Genomic DNA, 15,780 nt, shown 5'->3' with positions numbered 1-15,780 from the left:
ATCGAAAGTTTCTTATTCTAAAATTTTATCATACGTCTTAATTCAGAGCTACAAAGAAGTTCCTCCTTTTGAGTTATTGATACTGTTCTTACAGTACCTCTTTCCACTAGCGAAATTTTACAAAATTCCTTCGCGGCGAAAAGGTAGCGCGAATCCAGAACAGACTCCAATCGAGAGTGGGTTAATTCTAGATTACTATTAATTAACTATTACAACATTCATTTTTAAAATAGTTTCCCAAGCCGACTAAGCTAACTAAACGTCGAGTGTATCTTTCAGTAAACAAAACATGCCGTTGTGACGCCGGAAATCCAGCTCACGCATACTATACCCCGTGACTCACGCAAACCTCCGACTTACGTGCTACTACAGTCATTCCTTTCTAAACATTTTTTTTTGACCACCACCGTACCTTTCTACCCAAAAAACTCATGAAACCGCCCGGTTTTACCCTGTTTTAACCTTTCAAAAATTAGAGCGTTCGAAACTAAATAAGATCCGTAATCACAAACAACATACAGCCGTTTACCAGCACTCTTTAAAACTCCTGAAACCCTTCAAAATCAGGCAAAATAAATCTTTGAAATAACCTTTATCAAAGTTTCTAATTTTTTATTCAGTTCTATAAAATGCCTTTCATACACTACTGTCAAACAAAAATTTCAATTTCCTCAAAGTTTCAAGACAAAAGAATAACAAATATTTCGTGCACAATGTAATTTGATTAAGCCAATATTATCACGTCTAAAAATACTTCAAGCAATTCAGTGAAAACCGGTTTTTTTTTTCGTATCAACGAAAACCACTTTCGAATAATCAATACATGAAAATAACAATAAGATCAAAAGGAAGAAAGGAACCTTTCTAATTATTTGAAGACTTTCAAAGCCGTGATATTATGCATCCAATCCGCGATAAAATTTAATTACAACAAAATCCAAGTTCTCATTTTGAATTCCATTTTTTTCAGTTGATACCTTTATCCAACTTGTGAAAAATTCCATTCAAGTTCCTAGTAATACTGTACATTCCCAATGTTTTGCTCAGGTCTTCAGAAGCGTCTTACTAACCAAATCTAAAATAATTCCAAAACATGCTGTACAAACATTCTACTCTTTGTGACAAACGACTTGACGACCAATTGTTCAGAAATGAAAATCGACACAGTTCTTGCTAAATAAAAAAAAAGTTTTACGGCGGAGTCAGGCTCAAAAAATATACCGCAAGATCACACCCCCATTCATAGTCAGAAACCAGCAAACCATCTAGTTTGCTAAAAAAAAAAACACTGCGTGACATCAATGACGTTACCTTTTTCATTTACAAAAATAACTTTAACTTGTCAAAGTAAGTGCAATTTCACAATGGTGAATATCAGTACAGTATGGGGCCAGTTCTCGGCCACTTTGTGTTTAACGCGTTTTTTCACACTCCAGTTGAATCAAAAGAAAAAGGTATTTCCTTCAAACGATAGACTGATTCATGTGCTTTAAGTATCTTGAGTTTGATCGTTCAATTCGATATAGAAAGCTCACACGTCGAGTTTACGCGGAGGTAGGTGAATTTGCATTCCCAAAAAAGTTGTTTGTTTACGGCTCCAAATTCATGGATGTAGTTAAATTCGTATTTTATCCAAAAGCCCCCACCATACGAGCTAATTTTTGGCATGTGAAACGTAGAATAATTCAGCTTTCTGCTTTAGTTAACTTTTCGTTGAACCGTTGTATTTTTTGGTCTTAATTTACTTCGAAATTTTTTCTTGCGACGTTTGCGTATTTGCCAGTTCTCGGCCACCCTGCTCGCTATCACAGCTTAGCGCTTGGTTTTTAATATAATTTCATCTGCTGCTGCCAGAATGAAAGAAATAAATGTTTTAAAAATAAAGTTCAATCTTATCTCTAAGTTTTGAGCTGACTCTTGTCTTGTCTATTATTTCTACAACACCTAAATCTTTCAAGACCTTTTCACTGCAAAATAAACCATCTAAATGCACGGGTCACACAATGCGGTTTTGCCAGAACCTGCACATAGGCAACTAGGCGCGTTAAAATCCTTCTTTTCTAAAGTAAAACAAAGCATCATAAAAATAATTTGGGATCGATATAGTATAAATAGGTTTACAGAGTGATTTTCTGACTGTGAAAATTAATTGAGCATTTTTTACAGATAATTACGGACAAGCTTTTTAGTGGCCGAGAACTGGGCCAAGGTTGCCGAGAACTGGGCCCACAAATGGAGCTTTTATTTTTATTATTGCTCGGGCAAATTAATTTTTGACCGGTCGATAGCTTTACACCAAAAAGCTGAATAATGTAGCTAGCTCTGGGAGAAATTTTAAGTTCCTGCGATTCTTCTGAGGTAAGAAATACAAGTTTACGTCAAAAGTGGCCGAGAACTGGGCCCCATACTGTACTTTGCCCCGTAAGCTTTTTTTCTCTGTCCTTCCGCCGAAGCAAAAAAACACAACCTGATTACACATTAACCCAAAAGTCGACCAAGTGTGCCTGCAACGATTTCCTGTCAAAACTAAAATGAAAACCATTGCGGTATGCGTCACCCGTAGCGGTTTTGTAGCAACCCCGAGCTATCCCCGTCTTTTTGGCCGCGCCAGGAGACTACGCTCTAGGACGACCAAAGGGTAAACCTTAAATCGGCCACGCCCGATTAAATAGTAAAATGACGTCATCGTGTAAGTCGCCTGTTAATGTTGTTGTTATGTATGCCTTCATAAAGGTCCTTTGTTTCACATGCCGTGGTCAGTCACGCACAGATCAAACATATAACTTGAAGTGTTTAAGTTCGTTCTGTAATACTGTATCTTTTTTACAGAAGGTCGCTGTCTGCGTGAGGTAAGTTGGGAATGAATTTGTAAAACATTGAAACCTGTTTTTATCGGACACCATATTAAGCGGACATCTTTGTAAGGAAAACATTAGATGCTGCAAGATTTGCTTGCGTGTCAGGCGTTCAAAGGCTTGGGAGAGGAGCAAACGACAAGCTCTTAGCGTTTCTCGTTTTTCCCTCTCCCTACATTTTGAACGCCAGCCACGCAGGCTACCCCAAAATTTATTCCCTTTATTTACTGTTCACTCTCGCTGGTCATCGGTGAAGTGCATTGACTGAATTGTGGTCGTTCGTTCGCGCGAGACCGGTTCCCCCGGCCTTGAAGTCTGTTTGCCCGGGCTGTTAGCCTACTATTGCTAGCGCGATTTAATTAGGAAGCAGTTGGTGGCATAGCTTGAAGAAACGGGGAAATTTTGTCGGTTTATGTGTTCATCAGACTTGCCTCAAGTCAACTTCTCGAGTCCACAAGTCGACTTCTCAAGTACAATAGGCCGAAGCTGTCAAGCCCGGCGTATCAAATCGAACGAAATCGAACAAATTTTTCATCGAACTCAATCAAACGAAATCGAATCTAATCGAACGATTAAATTCGATTTTGTTCGGTCATCGAACGAAATCGGACAACAATTTTTCTTTTCGCCGGGGCTAGTAGCGAATCGTCCTTCGCCCGGCGGGACATGAATAAGACGGGGGACTTTATTGAAAGTCTACGGTTTATGGCTCGGGCAGTATTAAACGTCGTCTTTGAGACCTTCCTAGGGGTAAAAGCGATAAGCGACGCGGCCCTGAATGTTGGTGACACAGGAATTTCTAAACATCGACAAAGCGACCAGCCTCGTCACGCGTGACGAGCCCAAAGAATGTCTGCGTTGGAGGCTAACAAGCGACATGATATGCGATTACTGCTGAAATGGGAAAGCAACACAGAAAAGGCTAAAAAATGATAGCTACACGATTGAAAGTTGCGCATTTATCAATATAAGCTCAGTAAAAATCTTACGAGTTAATATACGACAGTAAATATTGCATGACTCAGAATTCGACTGCAGGAAATGGCATTTCTGAAAGCTCAGATTTTCAAAATTTCCCCGATAGGGGTGACGTCGACTGAGTGAAATCCAAGATGCCTAGTCCCTTGTTAGAAAATCCTAGACCGTGACTTACGACTGGTTACACTCAGGAAAGCCTTAGCAAATTTTGGGTTCGTTTCAACAAGTGCTTAATAATTTTGCAAATTAATCATGATTAATGGATCACAGCTAATAACAGTAGTAATTAAGTTATCAAATACCGTAAAATTCCGGTTATAAGCCCCCCCCCTGCTTATAAGCCCCCCGGTTATAAGCCCATCTACCTGGAAACAAAAAAAATACATCCGATTATAAGCCCCCCACCCCCGGATATAAGCCCCCCTCTACCGGATGACAGTACTGAACAGGGCTAAATGTTGCTTTATTATGCGTTTTTAACTTAAAAACGTATTTCGATCAACTCCCGTGGCCCGTTTCGGAACGATGTTTTTTTTATTCCGCTTATAAGCCCTCCCGGATATAAGCCCCTCCCCTTATAAGCCCACCCAAAAACCCTTATGAAGTTGTATAAGCCCAGGGCTTATAACCGGAATTTTACGGTATGCGCTTTCTGGAGACTCTAATATGAGTCGCGTGAGTTTACCTCTGTTAGCAAGCTAGCCACAAACCTATTTAATAGGTATGGGGCTAACCTGGTAACAGAGGTAGATAGACAAAGAAATTATCGTAACTTGTTGATTATAAAATGTCTAACACAGTTAGCCTGTCGCGCATGTGATGAGATGTGACGCCGCTCATTTGCAATTTTCTTCGCGGACAGTTTACGGGAAAAGTTTTAATTTTATTTATTTATTTATTTACTTTATTTATTTATTTAATTTATAACAACTTCATTGCAATTAAAAAGAGCCGGAGAAAATAATAATAACAGTATTGCAAAAGGGTGTCGGCAGGGAGGAACCCAATCCTCATAGAGCAGTTTTCAGTTGAGTGTCGTAAAACCAAAACCAAAGTAATTACTCTGGCCAATCACAAAGGACACAGACAATCCAGTGAACCAATCAAAACTCGAAGCAAATACATGTAGCTGGCACGAAGCGCGGAAAGACGTGTGCGAGCGAGTCACGATTGGTTTTGGTTTTACTTCTTATTGGCTAAGAAAGTGGCGCGAGATTTTTAAGCCAATCACTAAGCGTAGTAATTCAAAACCAAAGCAAACGCAATTTACTTTCGACACTCAAGTGAAAACCGCTCTATAGAGCCGACCCCCTAAAGAAAAACCAAAACATAATAGTAAATAATATTATAAAATATTTATAAAAAAAATCTAAGATGCTATTCATTTGTAGAAAGTATAAATTAGAATTCAAGTAACTTAAATTCAACTGGGATAGGCGAAACAAAATGGCAGCAAGTTCGAAATACACATTCCCTTCTTTTGAAAGACAAGCATACCTCTCACACTGCAGATACTGTGTGAAAAGAGCAATTAAATTAAATTGCCAGTTAGCTTGACAAGTCGTTCGTGACATCATTAAACTAAAGCACCCAGTTTAGCTTCCTATTGATTTGATCAATGGACCGAAGAACACCTTGGGCGATTATTAATTCCTTCTCAATAGACTGGTTTCGTTTGAAGGATTGCGATGTTTGACACTAAAGTTGTACTAGTGTACTGTTCGGAAAACAAGACATGCATGGAATGATGTTGTCTTAAGGTACCAAACTCTGGGTTTGTTTTAAGCTTTACAGTTTCAAATTATTTGAGCATACAAATGTTAACCTGCGTCGCTGACGTAACCCCGGCTAGGGGTTAGTTTCGTCTGCGGCGCAGGCATGCAAATGTTCGCTTGATCCAAACTCGCTTTCACTGAAGCATCAAATTTATTCACAAATATATATTTTTTTAAATACTTCAGTCTTCCCGTTGGTTTAGTTAGGACTCAAGGGGTGCATGTAGGAATAATGAAAGTGATTCACCTTTAACCACAGCTTTAACGAGCAGCGTATCATCTTTGTTTTGTCACTCCAAGTAGGATCTCGCGGATCAATTTAGCTTTCTGGGAAACTGCTCACCTACCCCTCCCCAAACCTAACATTTTGCCCAAAGCGATAAGTAAGGGTTAATGTTAGGTTTGGGGAGGGGTAGGTGAGCAGTTTCCCAGAAACCTAAATTGATCCGATCTCGCTTGTTAGAAATAGGAACCCATTTCTTATGAGACTCCGAGACTAAAATCATCGTGACCTATTCCAAAGGATTTCGAGATCGGATCAAGAGATTCAGAGACCTACAATTTTCTAGACACCATTCGCCATCCTGGTGCCCTTCCCCCTCTCCCCTCCTCGCTAAAGCACGGGGGGGGGGGGTACTCCATATAATGGCCTATACGGGGAGGCTCCGCCCGAAAGGGGTACCTTTTTCAGGCTTCAGGTATATAAAAGGGTAGGGATTTCAAAGTTTTGGTATACGAAAGGATATGAAAATCCGTCATTTAGGTTTTTAAAAGGGCCTTTAGTTAAAATATTTCGAACAGACGCACTTTATGGCTGTATTATTTTAATTTATTAAGCACTGCATAAAAAATGACAAGAAAACTAACAACAACAACAACAACAACAACCATTTTATTTTGCCAAATTAAATAGAAGATAAATTACAGCATAATATAAATTAACTAGAATAGGCAAAAAAACTACTCAGAATAGAAATAAACTAAACCAGCTGAGTAGTTAAAAAAAAATTTAATTGCTTTGACTAGGTTGTACATAAAAGAAGACAAAAGTAAAATAAGACAAGTACTAAGTAATTAAGTACCATGCAGAAAAGAAAAAAAAATATAAAATGAAATAAAAATAAATAAGTACAATGTAACTAAGTATGTATAAGTGATAATTTAATTTAGAAAAGTAGGGAAAAAAGGGAACATGGGAAAAAAAAAAGAAAAACAGTACCAGTTAATGTTTGAACTAAAATTTGTTAATATTAGTTTAATACGAGCGAAAAGAAAATTAAAATACTAAGCCAGCATTAACCATAAGTACTTAAATAACGCTTTTTCATAGTTTGCTTAAATGAACGAAGAGATAGACTTTTTAGTTCTTCATCCAAGTTATTCCAGATGGAGGGACCAGAAAAGTGTAAATTAAATTTGCCATAATTAGTTCTAACACGATTGATATAGTAGTTTTAAGTCTATGCCATGTCTTTTAGGTATATGAAAGGGGTACCTTTTTTCAGTAAAAGGTATACGAAAGGGGTACAATTTCTGTCAAAATGGTATATAAAAGGGTAAGGGGTAAAAGCTTGGGGCGGAGCCTCCCCGTATAAAACTTTTTTGAGTGCCCCCCCCCCCCCCGGGATTAAGCACTGGCCGAACGGTAACGCAAGTGGATGCAAGAAGTCGCAAGTTCAACTTGCGTACAGACTTGCGTTGGGTGACCAAACGGACACGCAAGTTAAGTCGCAAGTGCACGCAAGTTTGCAAAAAGTCATTTAAAATGCTACGAGGTGCAATTCAGTATTTGAAGTAAACTGCAGAAAATGCGTTGACTGGCGATGGGTGGCCAAACGGTGAAACAATTTCGTTAACTCAAGTGTGAACTTGATCTTGACCAAAGTGAACGTGAGTCGACGCAAGACGGTACGCAAGTCAACGCAAGTGTACGCAATTCCTGGACAAAAGGAGACGCAAGTGGACGCAAGTTTTCAACTTGCGTCTACTTGCCGTGCCGTTTGGTCAGGGCTTAACAGCGCACGGGTTCACCGCTCTTGATTAGTTTTTTGTTTTGCCTAGCTGTAAACGTTACGTTGCTGTCGTTTTTCGCAGTGTAGACAAACGCCGTCAAATCGTCTTAAATATAACGGAATGATGGTTATGATTATCTCTCTTTTCCCTTCCAGTTCATTTTTACCGCATCTTAGCATTAGCAGCTTGTGTCGGGGTTTAGTCATCGAGGATACAAACATTATTGCCATACAGGACATACAGACATCTCTCTCTAAAACGGACACCGTCGGGACGTTTTAGAGAGGTGTCCGTCTTAAAGGTCTTATAGGGAGTTCAGTTGCAGTAAAATGACTGAAAAATGGCAGGGACGGGACCAACACCAGTTGCCCGTCTTAAAGAGGTGTCCGTCTTATAGGAGGTGTCCGTTAAGGGAGAGTTGACTGTACAAGATTTTTTTTTGTCAGAGGGCGGCAATTCTCCATCTCCGGTTTCGAAGGGTGAATTTATCCTGGGAATTGCCCGGGAGGGGGAGATGATAACAGATAAAATTAAATGAATCGGAAATAATTTAGATGTTGTATTTGTAATATGTGTGTTTTGCAGCAAAAATAAAATAAAAATGAATCGGAAATAATTTGTTTAACTCCTTCTTTTCCCAGGTGAATTGCACAATGAGCACTCTTACCGAAGTCGAAGGGCGCAGACCAGCAGCAGATGAAATGATCTCGCTGGCCACAACCAAGCCGCGAACAAATATCATGGGAAAAGAGTTTCTGATTTTTCCAGGGGTTATGCATCCGGACGCTTGGTCTGATTGCATTGAGATCATGAATAAGCTAATTCTTGAAGAGCTTAAAGGAGATTTGACTAAGAAAGCCGAGGAAGAATCATTTGATTTCCTGGAAGTTGGTTGTGGTGCTGGGTACACCGCAATCCTGGCAGCTTTAGCTTCACCAAAATGTCATGTTTTGGCCACAGATATCAACGAAACGGCTGTGAAAAACACCATTGAAAATGCAAAACTGCACGGAGTCGACGCCCGAGTCAAAGTCGTGATTTCTGATGTGTTCAGCCACGAAATATTCACTGGCAAAAAATTCAACATGATCTACTGGGACCCCCCTTGGTTTGGCCAGGGAACGGAGCCTGGGACCGACCTAGATATGATAACGCGTAGTATGATTGACCCGAAATACCAAGGCATTCGCCGTTACCTCTTGGAAGCCAAAAACTATCTTAAGGAAAATGGTAGAATTTTCGTTGCCTTCTCTTTCACTATTGGTTCAAAAGAGCTTTTCGATAGAGTGGTGAAGGAAGCAGGGTGGAATTACAAAATCTCTTCAAGAAAGAACTGTTTCATGGGGGAAGGAGACGAACAAGAAGAATTTGATGTATCTATTGTGGAGTTTCTGAAGCAAGAATAAAATTGTTTTCTCAAAATTTAAACAAAATGATTTTTTTTAGGGGAGGGGAGTGGGAGCGAGTGTAAAGTTCGTACTTCTTTATTTCATAAGGTTTTTGAGGTAATTTTTTGGCCAGGTATAACTATTTAGATCACAAGGTTGAAAATTTTACTTATTAACATTTGAACATGACTTTTATTCTCCTCAATTTTTGTGAAGCAGTATTTTTTTTAGCTCCTTTTCAAATTTTCTTTTTGTCTTTTATAGATTTAAATGTTTGGTTAAATGACGATGTATCATGTTGTGTTACAGTTATCTTTAAAATGTTTGTTTTTTAAAGCTAGGTAACGAAAGCTTGTAGCAAACAAGAAATAAAATCAGATTGAGTGTTCATATGAGACGTTCTGGTTTATAATTTTATTAACCGGACTATTCCTACTGGGATTTCTACAGTTAACACAAAAATAACTACTTCTGGGCAGAAAGATCACTGGCTACGGGGTTGGGGGTGGTGGTGGGGGGGGGGGAAGCTGTGCGTTTTCGCCCGCCCGCCCGCTCTCCCCCCCCCCCCCCCACACACACACACACATATAATCAAGATACCGTATTATAGGAAATCGACTTTCAGTAAGTCGATGTTTATTATTGGAATTCTTTCTCGTCACCAGTCCAGCAGAAACGAAAGAGTAAGATGAAAAACATGAGCATGCTAGCAAGTCGATCTTGAACGCGATTGTCCAGGAGGAATGAGAAACAAAACGAAGGAGTTGAATGGGTCGCCCAGTGAGTGAGGGACCTTCGTTCCTAGCCTGTGTACAGCCGCGCCCCTCCCCTAAAAAAAATCGGGAAGAGGAGGGGGACGGCTGTACACAGGCTACTTCGTTCCTGACTAGTGACGAGCAAGGAATTCGGTGTGATATGTTTCCGGCCCTGAAAGTGTCGCAATGACCTCAGTTGAAAATAAAGCTGAAGGAAATTAGTCGCCAAATGTTTACTTGAGCTACTCAGCTAGGAGGTGCATTATTTCTTTTGGCTGTTATCGTACCTTTTTCGTACTTTTCAGTTGAGTGGGGCTTAAGAGGCTGACGCTTTGCGGTGCCACTTCTGTGAGCATTGCCACGTCTTTTTGCTACGAGGAGTCTCGACAAAATGGTTTTCTTTCGTGCTTTAACCGAGCCAACAGCATTTCGAATACGATTTGTTTCCTCCGCACCAGTCCAGTATGTGTTGGGCGAGATCGTCGCCAACTGAAAAAGATATTAAGTAGATGATGTAATCGTCTCGGATGAGCAAAGGTCGTGGTACTCCGATTTAAATGGGGTTAGGTTCACGGTATTTTAGGTAATTCTGTCAGGAGGACAAAACGGGGTCAAAAAGAAGCTGTTCCACAGAAAAGCTGTTCTTCATGCACTTCCCAGCTGGCTGAGAAAACGCACGATTTCTAACGAACGAGTCATTAGATTTTCATGAAATTTTACAAGTCATGTTATACTTTATAAAGCAAGAAAACTGCTGATTAAAAAAAAGCCAGCCAGATGGTTTTAATGATTTTTTCTCATCCAGCTGAAAAGTGCATGAAGAACAGCTTTTCTGTGGAACAGCTTCGTTTTGTCCTCCTGATTCTGTTAGCTTTCGATGATTACGTATAAGCTCTAAACTTCAAATTAGCCGAGCAACAGGATTTTATTCTGTTATTGGCAAAATCATGGCCATTTAGCAACCAACGGGGAACATCAGCCGATGGTTATTGGGTGAAGTGCTTCTAAATAACAAACATCAGTTTTGGGTCACGGGCAGTCTTGCATCATACCTGGATCCAAGCAACTCGTGCAGTTCATTTTAGTACTAGTAATTTCCCATCACCTGTTAATTGTAACTACTAGTTGGTTTTTTGCCTAACGTTAGTAAAAGTCAGTACAACATGCTTGGTACAAGAAGGGATCGCCCGAAGAGTTTAGTTCTATTGCTCAATTGCTTAGCTTGCTAGTACACGTTACACCTGGCTACTACACATATTGGCAGTTTCTCCTTTTCTCCCTCCCTCGCTCCCTGGCGTTTCATTTGTCAGTAGTTTTTATTTCGTTTTCATTATCTGTTTTATTAGCAGCCACTCTGTTAAATTGTGTTTAGTGTTATTTGACTATATTATTATATTAGAATAATAGTTATATATATCGTGAAAATTAGTTAATTTATTATATTGTAATAATTATTATTAATAAAGGCTGCCTTTGTCCCAAACACTGCTCACTGTCATGTTATGTGGTTTAGATTACAAATGACACCTATATGTGATACTTCGCAACCTCGTTCCCAGGGCTTTTCCCTTCGGATAAATTTTGGCAACCTATATTTGCATTTTATACATTATTCCGTAGTCGGTGTTAAGTGCTGACTGATGTAGATAAAGGTTATCTCACTTTCTATCGATATTTAGTGTGTTAGTTACGAACGGTCGTTTCCTTCCGGATTTTTGAAGTCCAGTCCACTGTTGCTCCCCTTGCGGCTCTCTTTTTCAACGTTATCGCGAACGGACTGGGCTCTAGTACTTGAAAAAGAAAGAAGAAACGGTGAACGTTGGTTCTGTTTGGTGGACTATTTAGTGCTGTATAAACTGCTCTACTATTAAAAGGTAAGAAAAAATTCATAAACGTTAACTTTGAAAGGCACGAGGGAAACATTACTGCATTCTTTAATTCGCACTCTGTCGAAAAATCTTAAAAAATAGACTGGCATTTTATAGTCACTATATTAGGCTTTCTTCATTTAAATTTCCTTGATGCCTTGATGATCGATTTATTCAACCGAATTGTTGTATGAAATCAGCTGCAAGTGGTAATTTTTCAGTCTTTTTTCGTTAGGAAATATTGTACATTACTTTTGTGACCTTATACTAGGTGTGCATGGCTTGTACTGGTTCAGATAACGTTTGACAAAGAACAAAAACTTTGTTCCTGCTTGAACAGGCAAGGACCTTTTGTGCAGATCGATGCAGAGCTCACATGCCAGGTTACGCCAAATTCATACGAACAATACATGTACAGATAAACTGATTTATATATTTATACAAGGGTGTGAGTTCCACTGCAGCCCAGCACTGTAGGGAAACCCGAGTAACAATGACTCACTGAAATTGCTTCAAATTAATATTGGGCTGTGGACCCAGTGTATCGCAAAAGTAAAGAAAACAGTTTTAATAGGTGGGTTCATACTTGCTTAGTAAGTAGGCCCTAAGTTTACAAAGAGCTCAAGTATACTTCAGATCACATATGTTAACAGCTATGCTGATAAGCGTTCACAATTAAAGTTTAATGTCTAAGCCTCAGGTGACAGAAAAATATTCAAGAATTTGAGAAAGAGCGCCAAACATTTTAACAGTCTATCTTACATCATGCAACCTCGAAAGGTCAAAATTCTTAAATTCTTGTTTGGCTTCTTCATTTATATAAAAACTTCAACGACAGCAAGATTTGCTACTAAGCCTGTCCGACTTTCTCATTATCGGAGGAAGTTTTAAACCATCGCTGTGGTATATTATGTTGATGGTTGTCCTGGTGTGTTTTACAGACATTTACAGCCAAATGAATCAACAAAACGCACAATGCAAAAGAAAAGCTTGGGTTCCCACGTCCAAAAACTGGTTCTGTAGTTTGCCATAGATTTTTTTTTAAGTTTATTAATCCAGTGCTAAATTTGATGATGTGCGTGTCGAGCAAGACTTTACGTCTCCTTATATGTCACCAAAAAACGCTTTTGATTGACATTCAATTTCCTGAATTTGTTTTGATAGTGCATAAGTTCGCTGGTAAGGTTAAGATGGTTGAAAAATACTTACAAGTATACAATTTCGGCTCCTTTTGAAAAAGATGCATTGTCACGGATACAAAGTAAGCTACTTAAGTTGAATTTACAGTCGAATCCCGATAACTCGAACCTTCAGGGGAAATCGAAAAAGGTTCGAGATATCGGGAGTTCGAGTCATCGAGGGTAAAATTAGTAAGAAAATGACCTGAAGGGGAATGGAAAAAGGTTCGAGTTAGCGAGAGTTCGAGTTACTGAGGGTTCGAGTTATCAGGATTCAACTGTAGACCCGTTCACATCTGAAGTAAGATTCAAGTATACTTAAGGTATACTTACTGTACACTGTAAGTTTTTCGCTAGTATGAACCCACCTAATATGTCTCTATTGTATTAAGAAATGTTTGTATGGCAACATGTGCTTCTGCCGACAAAAACCATACTGGAACTTGAGAAGTTTTTAATGTCAAGAAGACTGGAAACAATAATCAATCTTTTGTCTTCGTTTTCAACACCACCATACTTTCTTATCATTCACATGAACTACTAACCAAGAAATACTGTCCTTAGCAACAAGTTTAACCCCTTGGTTACACTTGAAAATAGCCGCCTGGTCTACCCTCTGCCAGCTGTGATTGCTTTTGTTCATTCACATATTTTTGTCAGTGTTTGTTTACATTGCCATAAATTTGGTCCTGAAAAGCTCCATTTGAGGAGTGGTCAATTAAGATTTAGCCGGCGAATACAGCCGCCTCTCAGCACTCCATCGCCCCTGCTGGGTTTGGAGTATGGAATGTATTGAATGAATGAATGTTCAGTATGGAATTTCTGCTTGTAAATCGCAGACGTCTTTCCCCTCCGAACGCAGCAAGCAGGTTGGAGCGTGGAGAGGCGGCTGTATTCGCAGGCTTATTAAGATTTTCTTTACACAGTGATCATTGCTTTATGCCTGACATGTTGTATGTTTAATTTTGAATTTTGTTAGAACCACAGTATGTCAGGAATTCCAGGAAACGTCAAAATGCTTCGACCCCTGTTACCCAAGCCTGTTGACAGCAATAGTCAGCAAGCTGCAGCACCAGTAATAAGTCTGGAGGACCTTCGAAAAAGACCAAAAGAAAGAAAAATCCTTAAATGCACCCAATGTGGCAAGAGTTATGATTCAGCTTATGATCTAAAGAAACACCAAATAACACATCTGGTGGTAAAGCCTCATAAATGTGAGTACTGCAATAAGACGTTTGCTCAAGTGGCACAGCGGAAAAACCATGAAAGAACACACACAGGAGAGAAGCCTTTTAAATGCAACCATTGTGACAAGAGTTTTCGCCAGACAGCGGGTCTCTCACGCCATCTAAGGATACACACCGGGGAACGGCCCTATTCATGTGATCAGTGCGGCAAATGTTTTGGCCGGCGGGAAATTCTTCAGGTTCATATAAGAGCACATACGGGAGAGAGACCTTATACGTGCAACCAGTGTGATAGGCGCTTTTATCAAAAAAGTGATCTGACAAAACATGTACGGGTTCATACAGGAATTCTACCTTATAAATGTCAGGAGTGCGGCACATGTTTTAGTCGTTCATGTTATCTTTTAAGGCATCAAAGGAAACATGCAGCTGAAAAGCTTTTCCAGTGCTCTCAGTGTGCTAAGTGTTTTACGCAGAATGAATACTTACTTAAACATCAAAAATTGCACACTGCACAAATACAGCCACCATCTGAAGAGCATGATTATTGCTTCAGTATAAACTTGCAATAACTTTGAGATTCAAGAGCTACAAGAGAGTCTCTTGTTCTCGATTTACTAGTACCATTATCTAAAGACAAAGAAACAAACTTGTAAATTAAAATTAATTAAATTAAACTTGCATTTGTACAAGATGAAGCCAAAAATAAATGGAGTAGGAAGTGAGGAAGTTTGTATAGAGCGATTTTCGATTGATTGTCTTACAGTAAATCCAAAACCAAAGTTATCTCTTTGGCCAATCACAAAGAACGTGCACAATCTGGCCAGTGAACTTATCAAAACTTAAAGCAAGCTGAAGTAACTAGCACAAGGTGCGGGAAAACTTACGTAAGCGAGTCATGATTGGTCTTGGTTTTACTTCTGATTGGTCAAGTAGGTGGCACAAGACTTTTAAACCAGTCACTAAGTGTAGAAATGCAAAACCAAAGCAAATGCAAATTACTTTTGACACGAGAGAAAATTGCTCTAATGTAACATTAAGTGTGATTTATCACCCTTACCTGCAAAGAAAAGGTTTGAGTTATCAGGGGGTTCATGTTATCTAGGGCAAAAATGTATATTAGTAAGAAAAAACCCAAAGGGGAAATGTCGAAAAAGGGTTGAGTTAGCGGGAGGTTCAGGTTATTGGGATTCAACTGTATTTCTGAGTTGCATTCAAAATTTGTTAATTTGTAAAATTGTGTTATTTGTACATTGTACTCATTGACACGTTATTTATATTTTACTGAGTGAAACTGGAGAGTAAACAAATTAAAATAATTCTGGAGGTGTAATGCATCAACACTTGACTGTATGAATTTCATGTTCTCTTCACTAAAACACTTTTCCCTTTACTCTGATTCCACTAGAACTTCCACTAATGGAATGGAACCTGCAATTCTTGTCCTGAGAGCTGCTTGTCCCTCTTAGCCGCTTGTCACTCCTCTGGGGACACATGCATTGATTGGCTTCATCTTCAACAAAAGAAATTTAAATTTAGCTTAATTAAATCCACCATTTTAAAATTCCATTTGTTGTAAATATTATTTTACTACTGTTGATTTAATTAGCAAGATTTAAATTATCTTTGTTAAAAATCTAGCCAGTGAAATGGTGTGTCTCCAGAGCCACTTGTCCCTTGTTCCCAGGCTCAACTGGCTACGAGAATGAAAGCCTCCAATAAAGGACAAATTTTATAGGCAGACATCTCGTGTTGCCAGATTTTTAAAACCCGTTTGTCAGTT

The 15,780-nt window shown here is 39.1% G+C and overlaps 2 protein-coding genes across 4 annotated transcripts; both read left to right on the top strand.

The window, feature by feature from the left end:
- Positions 1-2,712: 2,712 nt before the first annotated feature.
- On the top strand, positions 2,713-9,406 carry LOC144638282 (release factor glutamine methyltransferase-like). The gene is made up of 2 exons (XM_078497509.1): positions 2,713-2,849; positions 8,263-9,406. The coding sequence occupies exon 2, from the start codon at positions 8,275-8,277 to the stop codon at positions 9,025-9,027; it is 753 nt and encodes a 250-aa protein (XP_078353635.1). The 5' UTR covers positions 2,713-2,849; positions 8,263-8,274; the 3' UTR covers positions 9,028-9,406.
- A 2,154-nt stretch (positions 9,407-11,560) lies between these two features.
- On the top strand, positions 11,561-15,521 carry LOC144637799 (uncharacterized). 3 transcript variants are annotated; one of them, XM_078496880.1, is made up of 4 exons: positions 11,561-11,638; positions 12,078-12,206; positions 12,797-12,893; positions 13,790-15,521. In XM_078496880.1, the coding sequence occupies exons 3-4, from the start codon at positions 12,873-12,875 to the stop codon at positions 14,567-14,569; spliced, it is 801 nt and encodes a 266-aa protein (XP_078353006.1). In that variant the 5' UTR covers positions 11,561-11,638; positions 12,078-12,206; positions 12,797-12,872; the 3' UTR covers positions 14,570-15,521. The 3 variants fall into 3 exon arrangements, with proteins under 3 accessions (XP_078353006.1, XP_078353008.1, XP_078353007.1); XM_078496882.1 differs by lacking the exon at positions 12,797-12,893 and having other exon boundaries at positions 13,790-15,520; XM_078496881.1 differs by lacking the exons at positions 12,078-12,206; positions 12,797-12,893 and having other exon boundaries at positions 11,564-11,638; positions 13,790-15,519.
- Positions 15,522-15,780: the final 259 nt, after the last annotated feature.

The sequence above is a fragment of the Oculina patagonica genome, chromosome 14 (assembly GCF_052425735.1).
Source record: "Oculina patagonica isolate OP01 chromosome 14, crgOcupat, whole genome shotgun sequence".
Lineage (NCBI taxonomy): Eukaryota > Metazoa > Cnidaria > Anthozoa > Scleractinia > Oculinidae > Oculina > Oculina patagonica.
This window is presented reverse-complemented; position numbering and strand designations above follow the sequence as displayed.

Bases quoted from the DNA above. Each gene is read 5' to 3' on its own strand.
- LOC144637799 (XM_078496880.1), top strand. From the start codon at position 12,873: ATGCATTGTCACGGATACAAA. The intron at 12,894-13,789 runs GTAAGCTACTTA...GAATTTTGTTAG, and splicing joins TGCATTGTCACGGATACAAA to AACCACAGTATGTCAGGAAT.
- LOC144638282 (XM_078497509.1), top strand. From the start codon at position 8,275: ATGAGCACTCTTACCGAAGTCGAAGGGCGCAGACCAGCAGCAGATGAA.